This window comes from Brassica rapa, chromosome A02, assembly GCF_000309985.2.
Source record: "Brassica rapa cultivar Chiifu-401-42 chromosome A02, CAAS_Brap_v3.01, whole genome shotgun sequence".
Taxonomy (NCBI): Eukaryota; Viridiplantae; Streptophyta; class Magnoliopsida; order Brassicales; family Brassicaceae; genus Brassica; species Brassica rapa.
The window spans coordinates 452090-470534 of record NC_024796.2 but is presented as its reverse complement, the minus strand read 5'-3'; the positions used below and the strand labels follow the sequence as shown (position 1 = coordinate 470534).

The 18445-nt window shown below is 31.7% G+C and overlaps 3 protein-coding genes and 2 long non-coding RNA genes across 7 annotated transcripts; 2 read left to right on the top strand and 3 right to left on the bottom strand.

Annotated features, from left to right (window-relative positions):
- The first annotated feature begins 178 nt into the window (after positions 1 to 178).
- On the top strand, positions 179 to 1992 carry LOC103850491 (lectin-like protein). Its single transcript, XM_009127249.3, has one exon. The coding sequence runs from the start codon at positions 753 to 755 to the stop codon at positions 1710 to 1712; it is 960 nt and encodes a 319-aa protein (XP_009125497.2). The 5' UTR covers positions 179 to 752; the 3' UTR covers positions 1713 to 1992.
- On the bottom strand, positions 1882 to 3035 carry LOC103850492 (membrane magnesium transporter). Its single transcript, XM_009127250.3, has 4 exons — positions 2787 to 3035; positions 2631 to 2683; positions 2446 to 2546; positions 1882 to 2101 (listed from the first exon to the last, which is right to left on the bottom strand). The coding sequence occupies exons 1-4, from the start codon at positions 2857 to 2859 to the stop codon at positions 2014 to 2016; spliced, it is 315 nt and encodes a 104-aa protein (XP_009125498.1). The 5' UTR covers positions 2860 to 3035; the 3' UTR covers positions 1882 to 2013.
- Positions 3036 to 4046: 1011 nt separating this feature from the next.
- LOC103850490 (OVARIAN TUMOR DOMAIN-containing deubiquitinating enzyme 10) lies at positions 4047 to 6754 on the bottom strand. Of its 3 annotated transcripts, none has more exons than XM_009127248.3 (11): positions 6211 to 6493; positions 5748 to 6113; positions 5498 to 5655; positions 5348 to 5421; positions 5220 to 5274; positions 5057 to 5131; positions 4887 to 4960; positions 4744 to 4792; positions 4569 to 4653; positions 4426 to 4482; positions 4047 to 4325 (listed from the first exon to the last, which is right to left on the bottom strand). In XM_009127248.3, exons 2-11 carry the CDS (start codon positions 6109 to 6111, stop codon positions 4270 to 4272), a joined length of 1047 nt encoding a protein of 348 aa, XP_009125496.1. In that variant the 5' UTR covers positions 6112 to 6113; positions 6211 to 6493; the 3' UTR covers positions 4047 to 4269. The 3 variants fall into 3 exon arrangements, with proteins under 3 accessions (XP_009125496.1, XP_009125495.1, XP_009125494.1); XM_009127246.3 differs by lacking the exon at positions 6211 to 6493 and adding an exon at positions 6519 to 6754 and having other exon boundaries at positions 4062 to 4325; XM_009127247.2 differs by having other exon boundaries at positions 5748 to 6493.
- Positions 6755 to 7265: 511 nt separating this feature from the next.
- LOC117131693 lies at positions 7266 to 10399 on the top strand. The gene is made up of 2 exons (XR_004454869.1): positions 7266 to 7981; positions 9200 to 10399. It is a non-coding gene; the product is annotated as an uncharacterized LOC117131693 (long non-coding RNA).
- A 2956-nt stretch (positions 10400 to 13355) lies between these two features.
- On the bottom strand, positions 13356 to 17578 carry LOC117131694. The gene is made up of 2 exons (XR_004454870.1): positions 17451 to 17578; positions 13356 to 13642 (listed from the first exon to the last, which is right to left on the bottom strand). It is a non-coding gene; the product is annotated as an uncharacterized LOC117131694 (long non-coding RNA).
- Between the last annotated feature and the right edge of the window lie 867 nt (positions 17579 to 18445).

Below are 18445 nucleotides of genomic sequence, written 5' to 3'. Positions count from 1 at the left end.
AGGCCTTGAGATTTTGAACTGAACCAAAATATTGGTTAATTCGGTTCTTTTCGGTAGGTCAGGCAATCGGTTACTTCAGTTTTCTTTATAAAAAATTACTCAAACCTTACTAAAAATCTGAGCGGAAATAACCAAATTTCAAATCAAACTAACTAAAAAAATAACTTAGTTAATCGATTTAACCAAAAATATCTGAAATTTTAATAAAACTAAACCAAAATCTAATCGAAATCAAATACTATTTTTAAAAACCAAACTAACTGATACCGAAAACTCTTTAGTTAATCGTGCTTAAGCTAGAACAATTAAAAGATGGGTGCCAATACAGAGGTCGTTTCTTCTCTAGGTGATTTTTTGGCATATGGGTTTGTGCATGCATGGCTAGTTGGCTACGCACAAGTCTACAGTTTTATTAAGCGTCACGACATTTGGAGCTGGACGTTCCAGAATACTGGCAAGAACACCAAAACGGTTTCACTTAATTATATGGCGTAACTGTGATTCACTGACATGACGTAACTTTCTATACGATGTCGGTCTTGTTTGTATGGTGGATAATAAATAACAGACATAGACAAGAGTGTATTTCATTCATCCACGTGATGAAATCGTATAAACACTACAGTATGTTTTGTAACTGTACTTGTATTCTACTTATCGATACGATAAGTAGAAAATTTTGAGGGGACGTGTTTTCATTGGCCTCTTGTCGGTCTACTTGACGTTTGCTGTATTGTGATGTAACGGATTCAATGATTAATTTTAGTTTTTCGTTTCACATTTTTGAAATCAAACTCGATCATGGCTTGTGTTTACAGTTTACTAGTCTTATAAATCACACCACGTTATCGTCCTCAGAGTTTCTTACACTCATTTCAACAAAAACAAAGACAATAATGCAGGTTCAAAAACTCTATTTTCTTGCTCTCTTCTTGGCTCACACCACTCTCGCAGTCAACCTCAGCCTCGAAACCTCAAACATAGCCTTCCTTGGAGACGCAGAGCTCGGTCCTGCTTCAGATGGCGTGAGTCGCTCGGGAGCTCTCTCCATGACCCGAGACGAAAACCCTCTCTCCCACGGCCAAGGCCTTTGGGCCACTCCAGTCCCTTTCAAGCCTTCTTCAAACACATCTTCTTCTCTTCCTTACCCATTCGAGACTTCTTTCGTTTTCTCCATCACTCCTCGCACCGAACCAGCTCCAGGCCATGGCCTCGCCTTCATCGTGGTCCCAGCTCTCGACAACAGCGGCGCAGGACCCGCGGGCTACCTCGGAATCCTCAACAAAACAAACAACGGCGACCCTGAAAACCACGTTTTCGCCGTCGAGTTCGATGTTTATAAGGACAAGCAACTTGGAGACATGAATGATAACCATGTCGGTGTAGATGTGAACTCACTTACTTCTGTTGTGGCCGAGAGAGCTGGTTATTGGGTTCAGATAGTGATAGGGCGAACGAAAATGTGGAGGTTCAAGGAGGTGGAGCTGAGCAATGGAGAGAGGTACAAGGCTTGGATTGAGTATAGAGACTCTAATGTTTCAGTTACTCTCGCGCCAGAAGCTGTCACGAAACCCAAGAAGCCTTTGATCGTTGCGCAGTTAGATCTCTCTGAGGTTTTTCTCGAAAACATGTACGCTGGTTTTGCCGGTGCCATGGGCCGTGAGGCTGAGCGTCACGATATTTGGAGCTGGAACTTCCAGAACAGCGCCTAGAACACTTAAACTAGTGTTCTGTTCGCTTTTGAGTTTGTTTGTACTTCTTTTACTCATAACGTGAGTTAATAATTAAAAAAAAAAATTGTCGCTTGATGCATTGAATTTACATACTAGTGGCCAAATCTACTCTGCAGGCACTTTGTCGTTATGTTGACTTTCTATTTCTAAACAATATTTCACTAAAAATCACAAATCGATGGAAATCACTTAGAATATCAATGGAAACAACATCTCATTACAGTGGACAGATGAGTGTTTGACTAAGAAGTCCGATATAAAAAAAAAAAAGGAGGAAAAATCAAAACTTCATGGTGATCTCTGGTGGGAAGAGGCGGCCACGGTGATTGAATATCATGAAATCAGAGTTATCTGGTAAAGAAACCGCCCTGCAAAAAGTTTTGAAAGAACAAGTTACTTAGCAGAAGTGCATATTCACTTCATCTTAACATAAGACAAACTCAAAACCAATCAAAGAACCATGATGTATATAAGAAGATAGGTGAGAGAGGTCGTGACATAAAAAGGAACAATTCATTTTATTCACCAAAGGGAGTCTAAAACACCTATAGAGTAAATGAAGAATGTATGCTCAGGGTCAAGACTCAAGATAGAGAGTGGGACAAGCATGAACATTCTCAGTCAATAGCCACAATACTAACTAGAAAACGAATCGATCCATCAACATGAATCTAAGAGCATTCTCAGTCAAACAGAGTGATGCACAACAAACCTGTTTTCATCAGAGTCAGGGTGAATGGAGAGGAACTTCCCAGGGAAAGTCAAAGCAGCCCACATACAAAGAGCTAGTCCCACGATCAACTCCAGAACAACCTTAACGAATCCAAACAAGTATCAAAGTATAATCCTTTCCAACAAAAATTGAATAAAGGTGAAGCCTTTATGGTATATACTTACATTCAAGGGAGGTCCGGTGAACTCTTCCTCCGTGATCTTCAACAATCCTCTATCTAAAATCAAATAAGTCAAAACCCACATCAAGAAACTATCTCCAAACCCACAGAAAACAAAATCAGATCTGAATCTATTTGTAATTTGGATCCGGAGGCTTACATTGGATTGTTGAATAAGCGGCGTGGGAGAGAATCAGGACGCCGATTACTCCAATTACGAAGCCTAGATTCATGTCTTGCGTTGGGTATAAGAGAGAGAATCCCGATCTGGTTTTGTCTCGCCGATGAAATAGAAGACGATCCCACTCGAGTTTGGAACCGGCAGGTAGTTATAACATGGAAAAGCTCATAGTAGCAAACGACGGAACGTCTAATACAGAGGAGAATAAGACGGCACGTAGTTCTTGTTTAGGAAAGATATTTAAAACATACATCCTCTGGTTCAAGTTACTCGAGATAGTGACTAGATTCCACCGTAAGCAGTGTCCCAAACCCAAGAAAAACTTTTAGGATTAGAGAGTCATAGTACCACTGCGCCGACAAACAATCGAACCTGCGACATTTGGCAGTTATCTGTGAAAAAGGGGACGGAATGGGTTTCAAAAGTGAGATTGTCCACTCATGTATGTACACATTAATACTTTGGGTTTACTCCAATTTTCACGCTGGGTATATAAATTAGTTCAATACAAGCCCTTCTCAAGTATTACATTATGTTAAGTATTTCGTTTTTTGATACTTCAATTTGAATGTGAGATTAGTATCAAAAATCTGTTTAGTGGTGATTCTTGAAAATACTAAAAAAAAGTGCTTCGCCCTACGTTGCACGGAAGCTTCGTCGGACGTCCGCTTCCCGCTTCGGAACTGGAATTGAAATCAGAATCTTGTGGAAGCTTACGGAATCTCGCTTTCAAAACGCTTCCAAAAAATTCTGTTTAAAAACATGTTGGAAGCTTATGATTCCATTTTGGAATCACGCTTCCTACCGTCAGCCAAGGTACTTCATTGACGAGAAAAGGGATGTTAAAAGGCTCGTTTTGTGTTGTTGCGATGTAGATGGCCGGGCTTGGATCTATGTTGTTGGGGAAAGCAAGTTAATCAGTAAAACGCGATTATGTGGTGGATCCTTGGCATTTGCATTGTACATGTATTCCCAGTTTGGTCATGGTTCCGGAATGTCGAAGAGAAGATGAATAATTAAGCAGAATTACAAGTTTATTTTTCTTTTGTTTTGGTTGTTGTTTTTTTTTCTTGGGAATGTTTTTTTGAAACTCTTAGGAAGCCAAAGTTCCTTTTTAGGAAATAAAGTTGTTTTAGTTGTTGAGAACAGTCTTAGAGATTGCATGTTTAATGGTCTCTCTCAGTTTAAGTCTACTGTTTTTATTTTAGAATTTGCTGGCTTTCACTTATTGTTGGACTCTTAAGCTTTTTGAGATAGTTTTAAAAATGGTTTTGCTTAGATTTTTGCAACAAATTGAGTTTTATACATGATCTATTGTGTACGTTATGACCACGTGTCCTTCTATTATTGCAAGACTTATGAAGTTGTGAGATTTGTTCATCCTCTCTACAAAGGAACTATTTCAAAGAACAACTCTTTCTCAAGTTAAATAAATAATAATATAGGTTCATCCATGCTCTGTTTAGTTTCCAAAACGCCACCATTTTCTCTTCCTCTGTAACTCGGTTGCATATGTATCTGAATACAAAAACAAATAATCAAGAAAAATATATCTTTTAATGAACCAAGATGAAAAAAAGTAGTCTGTAAAATGGGTTTGAGGTTAGTTACAATTTACCTTTGTTTAAGTAGATGGAGTTGTAGTGAACCTCTGCCCAGAAGCTCAAGAAGATTACTGCAGACAACAAGCAAAATAACATATCATCACTGTAATAACAACATTTAAAAAAAGGACAAGCAGAAAGTATAGTGGACTATTACCCCCTTTGGATTCTTGAGAGGTGGGAATAATTTCAATATAACATGTATTCTTGAATGACGTTAGCACAACTATTTTCACCCGATACTGCACAATTAATACACTCTTTAATTATGGAATGGTGAAGAAGTATACGAATGAAAATACATGTGTTTTCATAAGTTTGAGAATCTATACTGCATCTGCAGCTGCTTGTAATGTAACATGATCACCCCACTCGCCGCTCCTGTGTTCATAGTTGAATACTCTTAAGGCTTCTAACAAAAGACAATGGTTCAAGAAATGCGGTTAAGTAGTTTCAAATGAGAGAAGATATTTACCGAGACATTTTCTTGAGATAGTCAGAGAACTCCATAGGCACGTATCCTTCATAAGAATCTGGACTAGCTTTAAGCTAAACAAAAGAGTTTGAAAAGTTCCAAAAAACATGAGCTCGTATGAATTAGTGAAAGCTACTAAAGACTCATGAGTAGCAGAAAGTTCATCAAACCTGCTTTACAATTTGTTTTCTAACGTGTTTATGACGATCTGCTGTTTTGTAAAGTTGATCAGCTAAAGCACGGAACTATAATCAAAAAGGCAAAAAAATAAATGATCAGTTAGTCTAGTTCTCCCAAAATGATTCTGCTTATGGAGATGAAGTAGAAGTTTACCTGGCAGTTACCATCTCCTGGAACTCTGACCTCTGCGAAGTCGAACATCTCTAACCTGAAACAAACAATAATGGTTTGTATATACATAACAGAACACATACATGGATGTAACATGTAATAGCACATACCTATTCCGAAGTCTATCATGATCTGAAACCGCTTCTTCTTCAGGTGGTATCTCTCCATTTGTTTTCGGTACATACTGCATATGATCGACTTGTGTCAAATTAATAGAACATATTGACAAGAGTTTAAACAATAGTCTCATGAATACTTACAGGAATAGGGACCATCTGATTCAATCTCCTCCCAAATTCACCATCAGTATCACACTGATCTGATTCCCACGAGTACACATACTCCTCCGTGTCACTCGGACTTGAACATGAATATATATTAGGCGAACCATCTTGATCATTATCATTCCCTAACCACTCTACAACACCAAAAACTCATTTTCTTTTGTAATCCAATCACCAAAACATAACGTAAACACACACATGAAAAAAAAAGATGTTCAAAAATAACCTGAAGAGTAATCCCTAGTAGTAGGTTGATCGTTCCAACCATACTCGTTATTATTACTGCTATAATTGTGAGTATAATCTTCTTCTTGTTGGTGCTGATGATGATTTGAATAATTGCCATTATTTTCTGCAATTTGAAGCTGCAAAAAATCGTCTTGGAGTGTTCTTGCAATGATCTCATCGTTATCTACATCACTGCTACTATGATGATCTTCATACTCTCTGTAATACTCACCGCTCTGATGATGATGATGAAGAGATTGGTCTTCCTCGTGAATCAACTCAACGCCATAAGGAGGATACGTGTATGAAGGCGGACCAAGAAACCATTCCACAATACTTACGTTCTCTTCATGTGACACCATCTCTGGATTAAAAATATAAAAACAAAACTTAGTAAAAAAAGTATAAACTTTTCATAAGGAATCAGAAATATTATAACCATAAAACAAATCAAATATTACTTAATTAACACTCCAAAAATCATTTGAGTAGTTTTGACGGAAAATTAAACAGAGAGAGACTTTTCAACAAAGAGGGAATGTGACTCTAATCAACTTTGGTTTTTCCCTAAACTATTTACTTTAAATTAGAAACAGTACTAAAAGTCATTATCACGATGATGAATTAGCCAAACACAGAGAACAACAAATAACTATTTTTGAAGAGAAAACAATAGATGTGTTACAAAAAAAAAAAGAAGAGAAAACAATAAATTATAGATCTGAGAGAAGATGTATGGAGAAGAAGAAGTAAGATCAAAAGCTCTCACCTTTTACTTAATATATCTCTGCAACTTGAAGACGAAACTGTTTTTACCAAAAAATAGACAAAACTTTTTTTCAGAATTTGGGGATGAAAGGTTGAGAATTTTAATTGGAATTAAGCATAATTCAAATGGGTTTTACTCGCATTCTTTAAAATATTAAATTTTTAGAAAGAACAAAAGGAATCGAGAATGATTCGAATGAAAAGAAAGTGGTTAGCCTTATGATTCTGAAGAACTCAGAAAAATAAATAGAAAGTGAGAAAACGCGCTAAATGCCCACTCAATATTTATATGAGTTTCTGGCATTTTAAAGTTCTTTAGTCATGAGAACTTGTAGCCGTTGGATCATTCAGATGAACGGCCGCGGTGTTATCAAATCATATTTAATTTTTTCTCTTCATTCTTTAATATCCTTTTTATTTATTTTATTGTACTATTTTGTTATTTGTGAGACCGTAATAACATTTTCCAAAGAGGTCTGCCTAATAAAATAAATACTAACCAACTTGATAATCAATCCTCTATTCATTTTGTTTTTGTCAATTAAATGTCTATTCATTCTTCCGATACTGTCATAAGTGATGATGAGTCATGGTTTTCTGTTCATTGTTAGTAACATTTTCGGCTCTTTATAAAATCCCAAGAAGATCAATTTAGTAGTTAAGTACTCCCTCCGTTTCATATTGTAACTAGTTTTAGGGAAATTTTTTTGTTTCAAAATGTAAGTAGTTTTCATATTTCTAGGTAACTTTTACATTTATTGAGTATAGTGTGACCAATCAAATTAAATAAATTTATTTTTGATTGGTTAAGTTATATCTAACCTATTTAATATACAATACTTTTTAAAACATAATAATTTTCTTAATCTTTGTGCTTTTAGCCAAAACTACTTACATTATAAAATGGAGGGAGTAGCATTTAAGAAAAGGATTAGCATGCAGATGCAATTGTTATCTTTAAATCTGTTTAGTGTAAGGCTTCTTAAATGTTGAAAAATTCTTATGGGTCCAATCACACATGGCTGGCTGCATTGTTTAAAGTTTCCCAATTATAACCGGCGCGAATATGTAGCTTTTCTTTAAACAGGCTAAGAATTCCACGTTGCACCCACTCATTTTATTGAATTCCTTTTTTTTTTTTTTTTTTTTCAACAAACTTATATTGATAATGCCCTAATGGGCTTTTGTACAAGTGAAGATACAATAAGGTTCATTACCCATAAGTTACAATCTCGAAATTTAAATAAACCTACATGGTAAAGTCTAATTTATTGACTTTGCCAGCATCTTCGAGAAAGACACGTCCGCAGGACGCGCGTCCATCATGCAGAAATTCTTCAACTCACGCGTCATCACACGCTTTCATATCAAGTTTGGATACGCGCCATCGCACGCGCCGCTGCTACAGTCGGGTAATTGGCACGCCACTCCTCCAGCAAAATTCACACAGCTTGCTCAAGCTTCGTGGCTGGATTGAAAGATCTTCACTTGTTGGATACTTCTCTCTGTGACGCCTCTGTCTTCACCGGATCTTCATTCTTATCGCCGGATGTGATACTTACCAAGCAGCTTGAACTGATTTACCCACAGTTCTTGTTGAAACACTTGCTAATAACAAGTTTCAACTCATCTAAAACTGAAGCAAATCACGAGACAACTTGCAAAACTCAATCTTTATCTCCTCTGGAAAACTTTGCTTGATGATATAAAGCAAAGATTGATTTCCTTATAGATGAAGATAGAGGATAACCGACGGGAAGAGGAGAACCAAATGAAAAACAGTCGGGATGTTAGGTTTCCATTGAGAGAAGACCCCTAAACGACTACCGATCAAAAGATCGGAACTTTATTAAGGATCAACTAAGTAAGACCAGAGAAAGGAATTGAATGAAAATTGGCTCTGGCTGTTGATGATCATAAGCACTTCAAAATCGCCTAGCGAAAAGAACATCCGCAACCGGAATAAAAGATCGATCAAACAGATCGAATATATACATATAAAACAAAAAAAGATGGTAACCGGCGGCGAAGGCCACCGGCCACCAACAAACACCAGTTTTTATTGAATTCCAAAACCATTAAATTCAATTATTCCAGGCAGCCCCCCTTTCTTGAATTAATTAAAATTCACGCAATTCTCATCATGGAGTATAATTTAATATTCTTGGGAACACATTAAAAAAATGGATATTCACTTTTTGTTGTTAACGTTTCCTAAGTTTTAATAAATGTACTAGGTTCTGTTCTGGCGTTGATTCATATGGATGCTTTTGTGAAACTTTCAAGTTATTTAGAAAATTTAATTGTATATATTATAAAGTATAAGCTTAATTTCAGGAAGCCTAGACTGACAAATTCATGAATCACGTAGTATGAGATCTAATGAGCTTATTGAGTACTCGTTATGAAACAAGGAAAAAAAAATGTTAAAATGACACTTATTATGAAACAAATAGATTAATATAAAAGGGTTAGTCAAAATAAAATAAAGTCATGCTGCATGCTTGCATATAAACAAACAAATAGGAAAATAGTGAATTTGTTTTGAATCAGCATGTAATAAAGTATAGTTTAATTTTATGGCATGGGTCATGAATGATTTGACAAACCAAAAGAGTCACCTCTGCTGTAATTTTAAAAGAAAATTTTAATTTGGTTAGATAAGCAAAAAATAATTAATAGCATACGTAAATATAGGGGTGTCAAAATGGGTTGAAATTAATGGGTTGACCCAAACCAAACCAATCCATGGTTCTAATGGGTTAACAATTTGGATGTTAATGGATAAATGGTTTTTATGGGTTAATGAGTTTAGTGAGCTGGATTAATATTGGTTTGGATCAAAATGGTTTATGGATTATCCAATCCAACCCACTTTTTCTCACATAATTTTTTAGTCTCTCTCTCTCTTTCTTCTCTCACGAGACGCTCTCTCTTTCTCGATCTCACGAGACCTTCATCATCGATCACGACATCGATCAACCCTTTTGGGTCATTGCTTTTGGGTTATCGATCGCAACACATCAACTCATCTTCCTTGTGAGTCAAACTCTATTTTTTTTTCAATTTGGCTTTATGGGTCACTGATTTTGCTGATTTGAGATCAATTTTGAAGTAAATTTTTCTGGGTTTGAAAGTGACTTTCATGGAAGGATTGTCTCATTGTTTGGTTTATTTATTTGTATTGATGTACCTTTGTTCTTCTTGAGTGATGATTGAAGCTATTCATGTTTAGTATCCGAGTCTCTTTGTGATGTTTTGATTGTAGAATGAGTTTTGAATGTTGCTCTTTTTCAGATCTTCACTACCAAGGAGACCAAACACTGAGTATCACCACTACTCTTCCACCAGCGTTGTAAGTTGGATTGTATTTGAGTTTTGAGTTGTGATGTCTTTGTATACTCGATTTGATCATGCGTATGATATTTTGGGTTATACTAGTCACTTTTTATTGGAAAATGACTATACTTCAAAATATAGTTTCTGGTTTGATATTTTTTTATTGGAAAATGATTTTTGCGTTTTCAATGTTTTCAAGTTGACAAAGATGATGAATAATGAAGATCTTCTAAACAGTGGTGGCCAATCATCCACAAGTGCATCACAAACGGCTCTAGTAAGTTCTAATCATTCAAAAAGAACTAAGAGATCAACTGCTTGGGATTATTTTACAATAGAAAAAGATGAGAATGGCCAAGAGAGAGCATATTGTAAAAAGTGTCCAAAGAACTATGTGTGGTTGCCAACTATGTGTGTCATTCTCGTTGGTTTTATTGCGATACTATGATTCTTTCTTTGGTAGTGGCTGTTGTGTCCTCAATATAATTCAACAAGAAAAGCACTTGTGAAAATCCCTTTTTGAAACGAGTTTCTTTTTGGATTCTTGTTATGTAAAGTGTTTTACACCTTGGATGGTAGATGAATAGTGTAGCTAATGATTGTTACAGTGAGTGTTTCATCAAGCAGAATATTCTCTATCTCTAAATTGGTTCTTTGAATGTTGTATTTCTTCTAAGAGATTTTAAGATATGAGTTTGCACTCAAATGGTTGATTTTGTGTTTTAGGTGAAACAATGGGCAAACATAACAAGAGAAGTGAACGAAATGATGAAGTGGCTCGATTGGAATTAGAGACTTTTGTTTGTGTTCTATTACCAAACGACCATAGTTCTTGTTAATGTGTAATGGTGGAGACTAGAGAGGCAATCTTGTTTTTCTTGCTAGACATTTGATTTTCTATTAATTCAAATATTTTGATGAGTTATATTATATAACTTGAGAAAAGAAAATTATATAATTTGCTAATTTTTTATTAGCATTTTTAATTATTAAATGTTAGTAAGTTGATGGTAATATTATTATGATATAGTAAATATTTGTAAATTATGTTTATTAATACTATTGTTAATGAGTCAACCCAATAAAACCACTAACTCATTAATTTAAATAGGTTATGGTTTAACCCAATCCATTTAGTTAATGGGTTGGATTAACTCATGATCCATAAACTGCTCAATCCATTTGGGTTTGGATTGGATTGGGTTGGTTTACCCATATTGACACCCCTACGTAAATATGGTGTGTTTTTTACAAAGGTTAGTTCACTTTTTTTGCTGTTAACTAATCACTCCGTTTCTAAAAAATGTATGTTCTGGAAAAAAATTGTTTCAAAAAGAAATATTTTTTACTTTTTCAAGGTATGATTTTATGAAAAATTGTAAGTTTCAAAAAAATTAAATGGTGTTTATTGAATTTCTATTAGCTAAAAATTATGAAAAATTGTTATTCACAAAAAAATACATATTTAATGAGTTTTCTTAATATATGTGAAAAGTCTAGAATATGCATTTTTTTTAAAACAGAGGGAGTATCATTTATGCATCATATATTCTATGTCAAAAATAGTCCATCTCAAAGAGATGTTGTTACCATAGCGGTAATTCATTGAGAAAAATTTAGCAAATATCATGCCTTCTTTGAATTATCATTATTGAGACCCAAATATATTAGTGTATAGTTCTTATCTACACTAGTGTTTTTTTTTTTGTTTTTGATAAAAGTTTGCTATTAAATTGGCAAATGGAAGAGTTGTAAGATGGTAAAACTATAAACATAAAACAGCAATAAGAGTAAAAGGAGCACACAACAAGCATAAAAATAGACAAACGATATAAGCAAAAGAGGAGACTAAATCTAAGAACAGAACATCAAACACCATGAAACTATAAGTATATAATTGTATTGGCAGAGCCAACCACCCATTGTTTATATTCAAACCAAACATACCCGCTCTTAAATTAATAAGTATAAAATCTGTACATTAGTTATTTAAAATTTGAAAGCGAAAACAAGTGTTTACCAGCCATGGATATAAATATATATAAAAAAACATTAATACTCGATTCGATTTATATGTAGATGTAGCAAACCGAAATATGCTTTTAGATGCAGCAAGGTTTTTTCAGAGTTTGATATGAAAATTTTCTTAAGTTCCTATTAGTTGACACACTGATATTATTAGCTCTCAAGTAAGTTTTTTCTCTATTCTTTTACACAAGCAAACATTTTTATTTGTTTTTACACAGAAAAGCCATTTGTAGTTTTAATTGCCTACTAATTTTTCTTAAGAGGCTATGGCAATTTACTTAAAACTCAAAATTTAATGGCTACCCCTGTTTCCAGCCAACATCAATGCGTCAAAAGTCAATTGTTTGCCATTGTAAGTACATATGAGTTGAATGCAATCTTATCTAAGATTTGATTGATGCCTTTTTTGGCTTCTGTTATATTATACGAATCATTTAAAACTACATGATGATAGATAGTAGGCATAATGCATGCTCGACCCTATCCTGATCCAGAAATGGAAGATTTAAGCCGTTTGCTAGTGGATTGGACGTTTTAGCACGTTTTATAGTTGCAACTATATTTCTCTAGTGTTTTCTTTGTTTTTTTTTCTAGAAGAAGATGAATTAAACACATTGAAATGCTTATCAAATATAAGAACTTAGCTTAGTCAACTAACAACGGTGAAGATTATGCAATTGAGGACAACTTGGAATGTCTAGAACCTTGTGTTATGCAAATTATTTGTTAAAATAATTGATGGTAACAAATAATTGTTGGTTATCAATCGTGTAATTGTTATAAAATTTGGAGAACACAAAAATATTTTTTTAGAGAAATTCTCTCGAATAGTCTTTTTAAATTTTTTTGTCTCAAAATAGTTTACAAGAAAAAAATGACTAAAATAGCCTCTATTTATTTTGAAAATTTTAATTTTTTAGTTTTTAAAATTTGAAACCTTATTCTCAAAATCCCACCCCTTAAACTTTAAGTCTACATTAGTTAACACTAGGATAAAATAAAACTTATTTTGATCATTTTCTTCATTGAATGCTATTTTAGTAACAAAAACTTAAAAATGACTATACTATGGAATTTCTCTATTATTAAAATATAGATGTTTTTAAAAAAATCTAAGAGAAAATAGCAGAGTATAGTCATTTTTAAGTTTTAAATGATTCGTATAATATAGTGTTGTTTTAGTCACTAAAATAGCCTATGATTTTTAGTGTTGTTTTAAAATTTCTAAACACATTCTATATTTATATTAATGTATATTAAACTCTTTTTCATGGTATATGGGCATCGTTTTAATTTTTTGTCAATTAAATAAATAAAACTTCAAAATACTCTATAAATTGGTGGACTAACCACTAAAAAATCGTTATTTTCTAGAGAAACAGAGACAACAAAAGTTCCAAACATCTTTAACCTTCATCATATGTTAGTTAAAAACGCAACTATGCATTAAAAGAGTATTTTTATATTTTTGAATTTTTCTCAAAATCTATGTGTGCTACAAAAATATTGAGTTTTTCGGTAAATATTTTATATACTGAAGCCTATGATCTTTAGTGTTGTTTTAAAATTTCTACACACATTCTACATTTGTATTAATGTATATTAAACTCTCTTTCATGGTTTATGGGCATCGTTTTAATTCTTTTTCAATTAGTTTTGTAAAACATCATAATATTCTCTAAATTGGTAGACTTAACCACTATAAAATCGCTATTTTCTAGAGAAACAAAGACAACAAAAGTTCCAAACCTCTTTGACCTTCATTATATATTAGTGAAGGATGTAACTTTGCATTAAAACAATATTTTCATATTTTTGAATTTTTCTCAAAATCTATGTGTTCCTACGAAAATATTGTTTTTTCGGTAATTCTCTATATACTGAAGCTTATGACCTTTAATGTTATTTTAAAATTTCTAACATTCTACATTTTTATTTATGTATACTAAACTCTTTTTCAAGGTACATGGGCATCGTTTTATTTTTTTGTCAAATTTAGTACCCCTTAAATTAGTGGACTAACAACTATAAAATCGCTATTTTCTAGAAAAACAGAGACAACAAAGGTTCCAAACTTCTTTGACATTCATCATATGTTAGTGAATGATGCAGCTATGCATTAAAACATAATATTCATATTTTTGAATTTTTCTCAAAATCTATGTGTTAACCCCTACGAAAATATTGATTTTTCGGTAAATGTTCTTTATACTGAATCCTATGATCTTTAGTGTTGTTTTAAAATTTCTAAATACATTATACATTTTTAATAATGTATATTAAACTCTATTACATGTTACATGTGCATCGTTTTAATTTTTTGTCAATTAATTTAGTAAAACTTCATAATACTCCTAAATTAGTGGACTAACCACTATAAAATCACTATTCTCTAGAAAAACGGAGACAACAAATGTTCTAAATCTCTTTACCTTCATCATATGTTAGTGAAGGATGAAACTATGCATTAAAATAATAATTTCATATTTTTGATTTTTTTCCTCAAAATCTATGTGTTAACCCCTACGAAAATATTGAATTTTTCGGTAAATGTTCGATATACTGAAGCCTATGATCTTTAGTGTTGTTTTAAAAATTTTAAACACATTATAAATTAGTATTAATGCATATTACACTCTCATTCATTGTATATGGACGTCGTTTTAATTTTTTGTCAATTAATTTAGTAAAAATTCATAATACTTACTAAATTGGTGGACTAACCATTATATAATCGCTATTCTCTAGAAAAACAAGGACAACAAAGGTTTCAAACTTCTTTAACCTTTATCATATGTTAGTGAAATATGCAAATATGCATTAAAACAGTATTTTCATATTTTTGATTTTTTTTCAAAATCTATGTGTAAACCCCTACGAAATTATTGAATTTTTCGGTAAATGATTTATATACTAAAGCTTACGATCTTTAGTGTTGTTTTAAAATTACTAGAAACATTCTACATTTGTATTTATGTAAATTAAACTCTTTTTAATGGTACATGGGCATCGTTTAAATTTTTTGTCAAATTTAGTAAAACATCATAATACTCCTTAAATTAGTGGACTAACAACTATAAAATCGCTATTTTCTAGAAAAACGGAGACAACAAAGGTTCCAAACCTCTTTGACATTCATCATATGTTAGTGAATGATGCATCTATGCATTAAAACAGAATATTCATATTTTGAATTTTTCTCAAAATCTATGTGTTAACCCCTACTAAAATATTGAGTTTATCGGTAAATGTTTTATATACTGAATCCTATGATCTTTAGTGTTGTTTTAAAATTTCTAAACACATTATACATTTGTATTAATGTATATAAAACTCTCTTTCATGGATTATGGACATTGTTTTAATTTTTTTCAATTAATTTAGTAAAATTTCATAATACTCCATAAATTGGTGGACTAACCACTATAAAATCGCTATTTTCTAGAGAAACGGAGACAACAAAAGTTCCATACCTCTTTGACCTTCATCATATGTTAGTGAAAGATGCAACTATGCATTAAAACAATATTTTCATATTTTTGATTTTTTCTCAAAATCTATGTGTTAACCCCTACGAAAATATTGATTTTTTTCGGTAAATTTTCTATATACTAAAGCTTATGATCTTTAGTTTAGTTTTAAAATTTCTAAAAACATTATATATTTATATTTATGTATATTAAACTCTTTTTCATGGTACATGTGCATCATTTTATTTTTTGTCAAATTTAATAAAACATCATAATACTCATTAAATTAGTGGACTAATAACTATAAAATCGCTATTTTCTAGAAAACGGAGACAATAAAGGTTCCAAACCTCTTTGACATTCATCATATGTTAGTGAATGATGTATCTATGCATTAAAACAGATTATTCGTAATTTTAATTTTTTCTCAAAATCTATGTGTTAACCCCTACGAAATTATTGATTTTTCGATAAATTTTCTATATACTGAAGCTTATGATCTCTAGTGTCGTTTTAAAATATATAGAAACATTCAACATTTGTATTTATGTATATTAAACTCTTTTTCATGGTACATGTGCATCATTTTATTTTTTTTGTCAAATTTAGTAAAACATCATAATACTCCTTAAATTAGTGGAGTAACAACTATAAAATTGCTATTTTCTAGAAAAACGGAAACAACAAAGGTTCCAAACTTCTTTGACATTCATCATATGTTGGTGAATGATGCATCTATGCATTAAAATAGAATATTCATATTTTTTTAATTTTTCTCAAAATCTATGTGTTAACCCCTACGACAATATTGAGTTTTCGATAAATGTTCTATATACTGAATCCTATGATCATTAGTGTTGTTTTAAAATTTCTAAACATATTCTACATTTGTATTAATGTATATTAAACTCTCTTTCATGGTACATGAGCGTCGTTTTAATTTTTTTGTCAATTAATTTAGCAATACTTCATAATACTCCATAAATTGGTGGACTAACCACTATAAAATCGTTATTCTCTAGAAAAATAGAGACAATAAAGGTTCCAAACCTATTTGACTTTCATCATATGTTAGTGAAGGATGCAACAATGTATTAAAACAGTATTTTTATATTTTTGAAATTTTCTTAAAATCTATGTGTTAACCTCTTCAAAATATTAAATTTTTGGTAATTTTCTATATACTGATGCGCATGATTTTTAGTGTTGTTTTAAAATTTCTAAAGACATTCTACATTTATATTAATATATATTAAACTCCATTTCATGGTACATGGTCATCGTTTTAATTCTTTTGTCAATTAATTAAGCAAAACTTCATACTCCATAAATTGGTGGACTAACCACTATAAAATCGTTATTTTCTAGAGAAACGGAGACAACAAAAGTTCCAAACCTATTTGACATTCATCATATGTTAGTGAATGATGAAACTATGCTTTAAAACAGTATTTTTATATTTTTAAATTTTTCTCAAAATCTATGTGTTAACCCCTACGAAATTATTGATTTTTCGATAAATTTTCTATATACTGAAGCTTATGATCTTTAGTGTCGTTTTAAAATATATAGAAACATTCGACATTTGTATTTATGTATAATAAACTCTTTTTCATGGTACATGTGCATCATTTTATTTTTTTTGTCAAATTTAGTAAAACATTATAATACTCCTTAAATTAGTGGAGTAACAACTATAAAATCGATATTTTCTAAAAAAACGGAAACAACAAAGGTTTCAAACCTTTTTGACATTCATCATATGTTGGTGAATGATGCATCTATGCATTAAAATAGAATATTCATATTTTTTAATTTTTCTCAAAATCTATGTGTTAACCCCTGCGAAAAATATTGAGTTATATATACTGAATCCTATGATCTTTAGTGTTGTTTTAAAATTTCTTAATACATTCTACATTTGTATTAATGTATATAAAACTAAAACTCTCTTTCATAGATTATGGACATTGTTTTAATTTGTTTCAATTAATTTAGTAAAATTTCATAATATTCCCTAAATTGGTGGACTAACCACTATAAAATCGCTATTTTCTAGAGAAACGGAGACAACAAAAGTTTCATACCTCTTTGACCTTCATCATATGTTAGTGAAGGATGCAACTATGCATTAAAACAATATTTTCATATTTTTGAATTTTTCTCAAAATCTTTGTGTTAACCCCTACGAAAATATTGATTTTTTCGGTAAATTCTCTTTATAGTTGTTAGTCCACTAATTTAGGGGGTATTATGATGTTTTACTAAATTTGAAAAAAAAAAATTAAAACGATGCCCATGTACCATGAAAAAAAGTTTAATATACATAAATACAAATGTACAATGTGTTTAGAAATTTTTAAAAAGCATTAAATGTGTTAAGCATATGATCTTTAGTATTGTTTTAAATTTTCTAAATACATTCTACATTTGTATTAATGTTTATTAAACTATATTTTATGGTACATTGACATAGTTTTAATTTTTTATCAATTAATTTATTAAAACTTCTTAATACATGGATATAAATATATAAATAAAACATTAATACTCGATTTATATGTAGATGTAGCAAACCGAAATATGCTTTTAGATGCAGCAAGGTTTTTTTCAGAGTTTGATTGGTGCCTCCTTTTGCTTCTGTTATTTTATACGAATCATTTAAAACTACATGATGATAGATAGTAGGCATAATGCATGCTCGACCCTATCCTGATCCAGAAATGGAAGATTTAAGCCGTTTGCTGGTGGATTGGAATGTCTAGTCTCAACTATTGATTTAGCACGTTTTATAGTTGCAACTATATTTCTCTAGTGTTTTTTTTTCCTAGAAGAAGATGAACTAAACACATTGAAAGCTTATCAAATATAAGAACTTAGCTTAGTCAACTAACAATGGTGAAGATTATGCAAAAGCGGACACTTGGAATGTCTAGAACCTTGTGTTATGCAAATTATTTGTTAAAATAATTGCTGGTAACAAATAAATGTTGGTTATCAATCGTGTAATTGTTATAAAATTTGGAGAACACAAGACACCACTGCAAAGAAATGTTATAAAACTTCATATCTTATGTATTTTGATGATAAT

Bases quoted from the DNA above. Each gene is read 5' to 3' on its own strand.
- LOC103850492 (XM_009127250.3), bottom strand. From the start codon at position 2,859: ATGAATCTAGGCTTCGTAATTGGAGTAATCGGCGTCCTGATTCTCTCC. The intron at 2,684-2,786 runs GTAAGCCTCCGG...ATTTGATTTTAG, and splicing joins CGCTTATTCAACAATCCAAT to ATAGAGGATTGTTGAAGATC. The intron at 2,102-2,445 runs GTTTGTTGTGCA...AACTTTTTGCAG, and splicing joins CCTGACTCTGATGAAAACAG to GGCGGTTTCTTTACCAGATA.
- LOC103850490 (XM_009127246.3), bottom strand. From the start codon at position 6,111: ATGGTGTCACATGAAGAGAACGTAAGTATTGTGGAATGGTTTCTTGGT. The intron at 4,961-5,056 runs GTTTGATGAACT...TCTTTTGTTTAG, and splicing joins GAAAACAAATTGTAAAGCAG to CTTAAAGCTAGTCCAGATTC. The intron at 4,483-4,568 runs GTAATAGTCCAC...TGTTGTCTGCAG, and splicing joins CTCTCAAGAATCCAAAGGGG to TAATCTTCTTGAGCTTCTGG.
- LOC103850491 (XM_009127249.3), top strand. From the start codon at position 753: ATGATTAATTTTAGTTTTTCGTTTCACATTTTTGAAATCAAACTCGAT.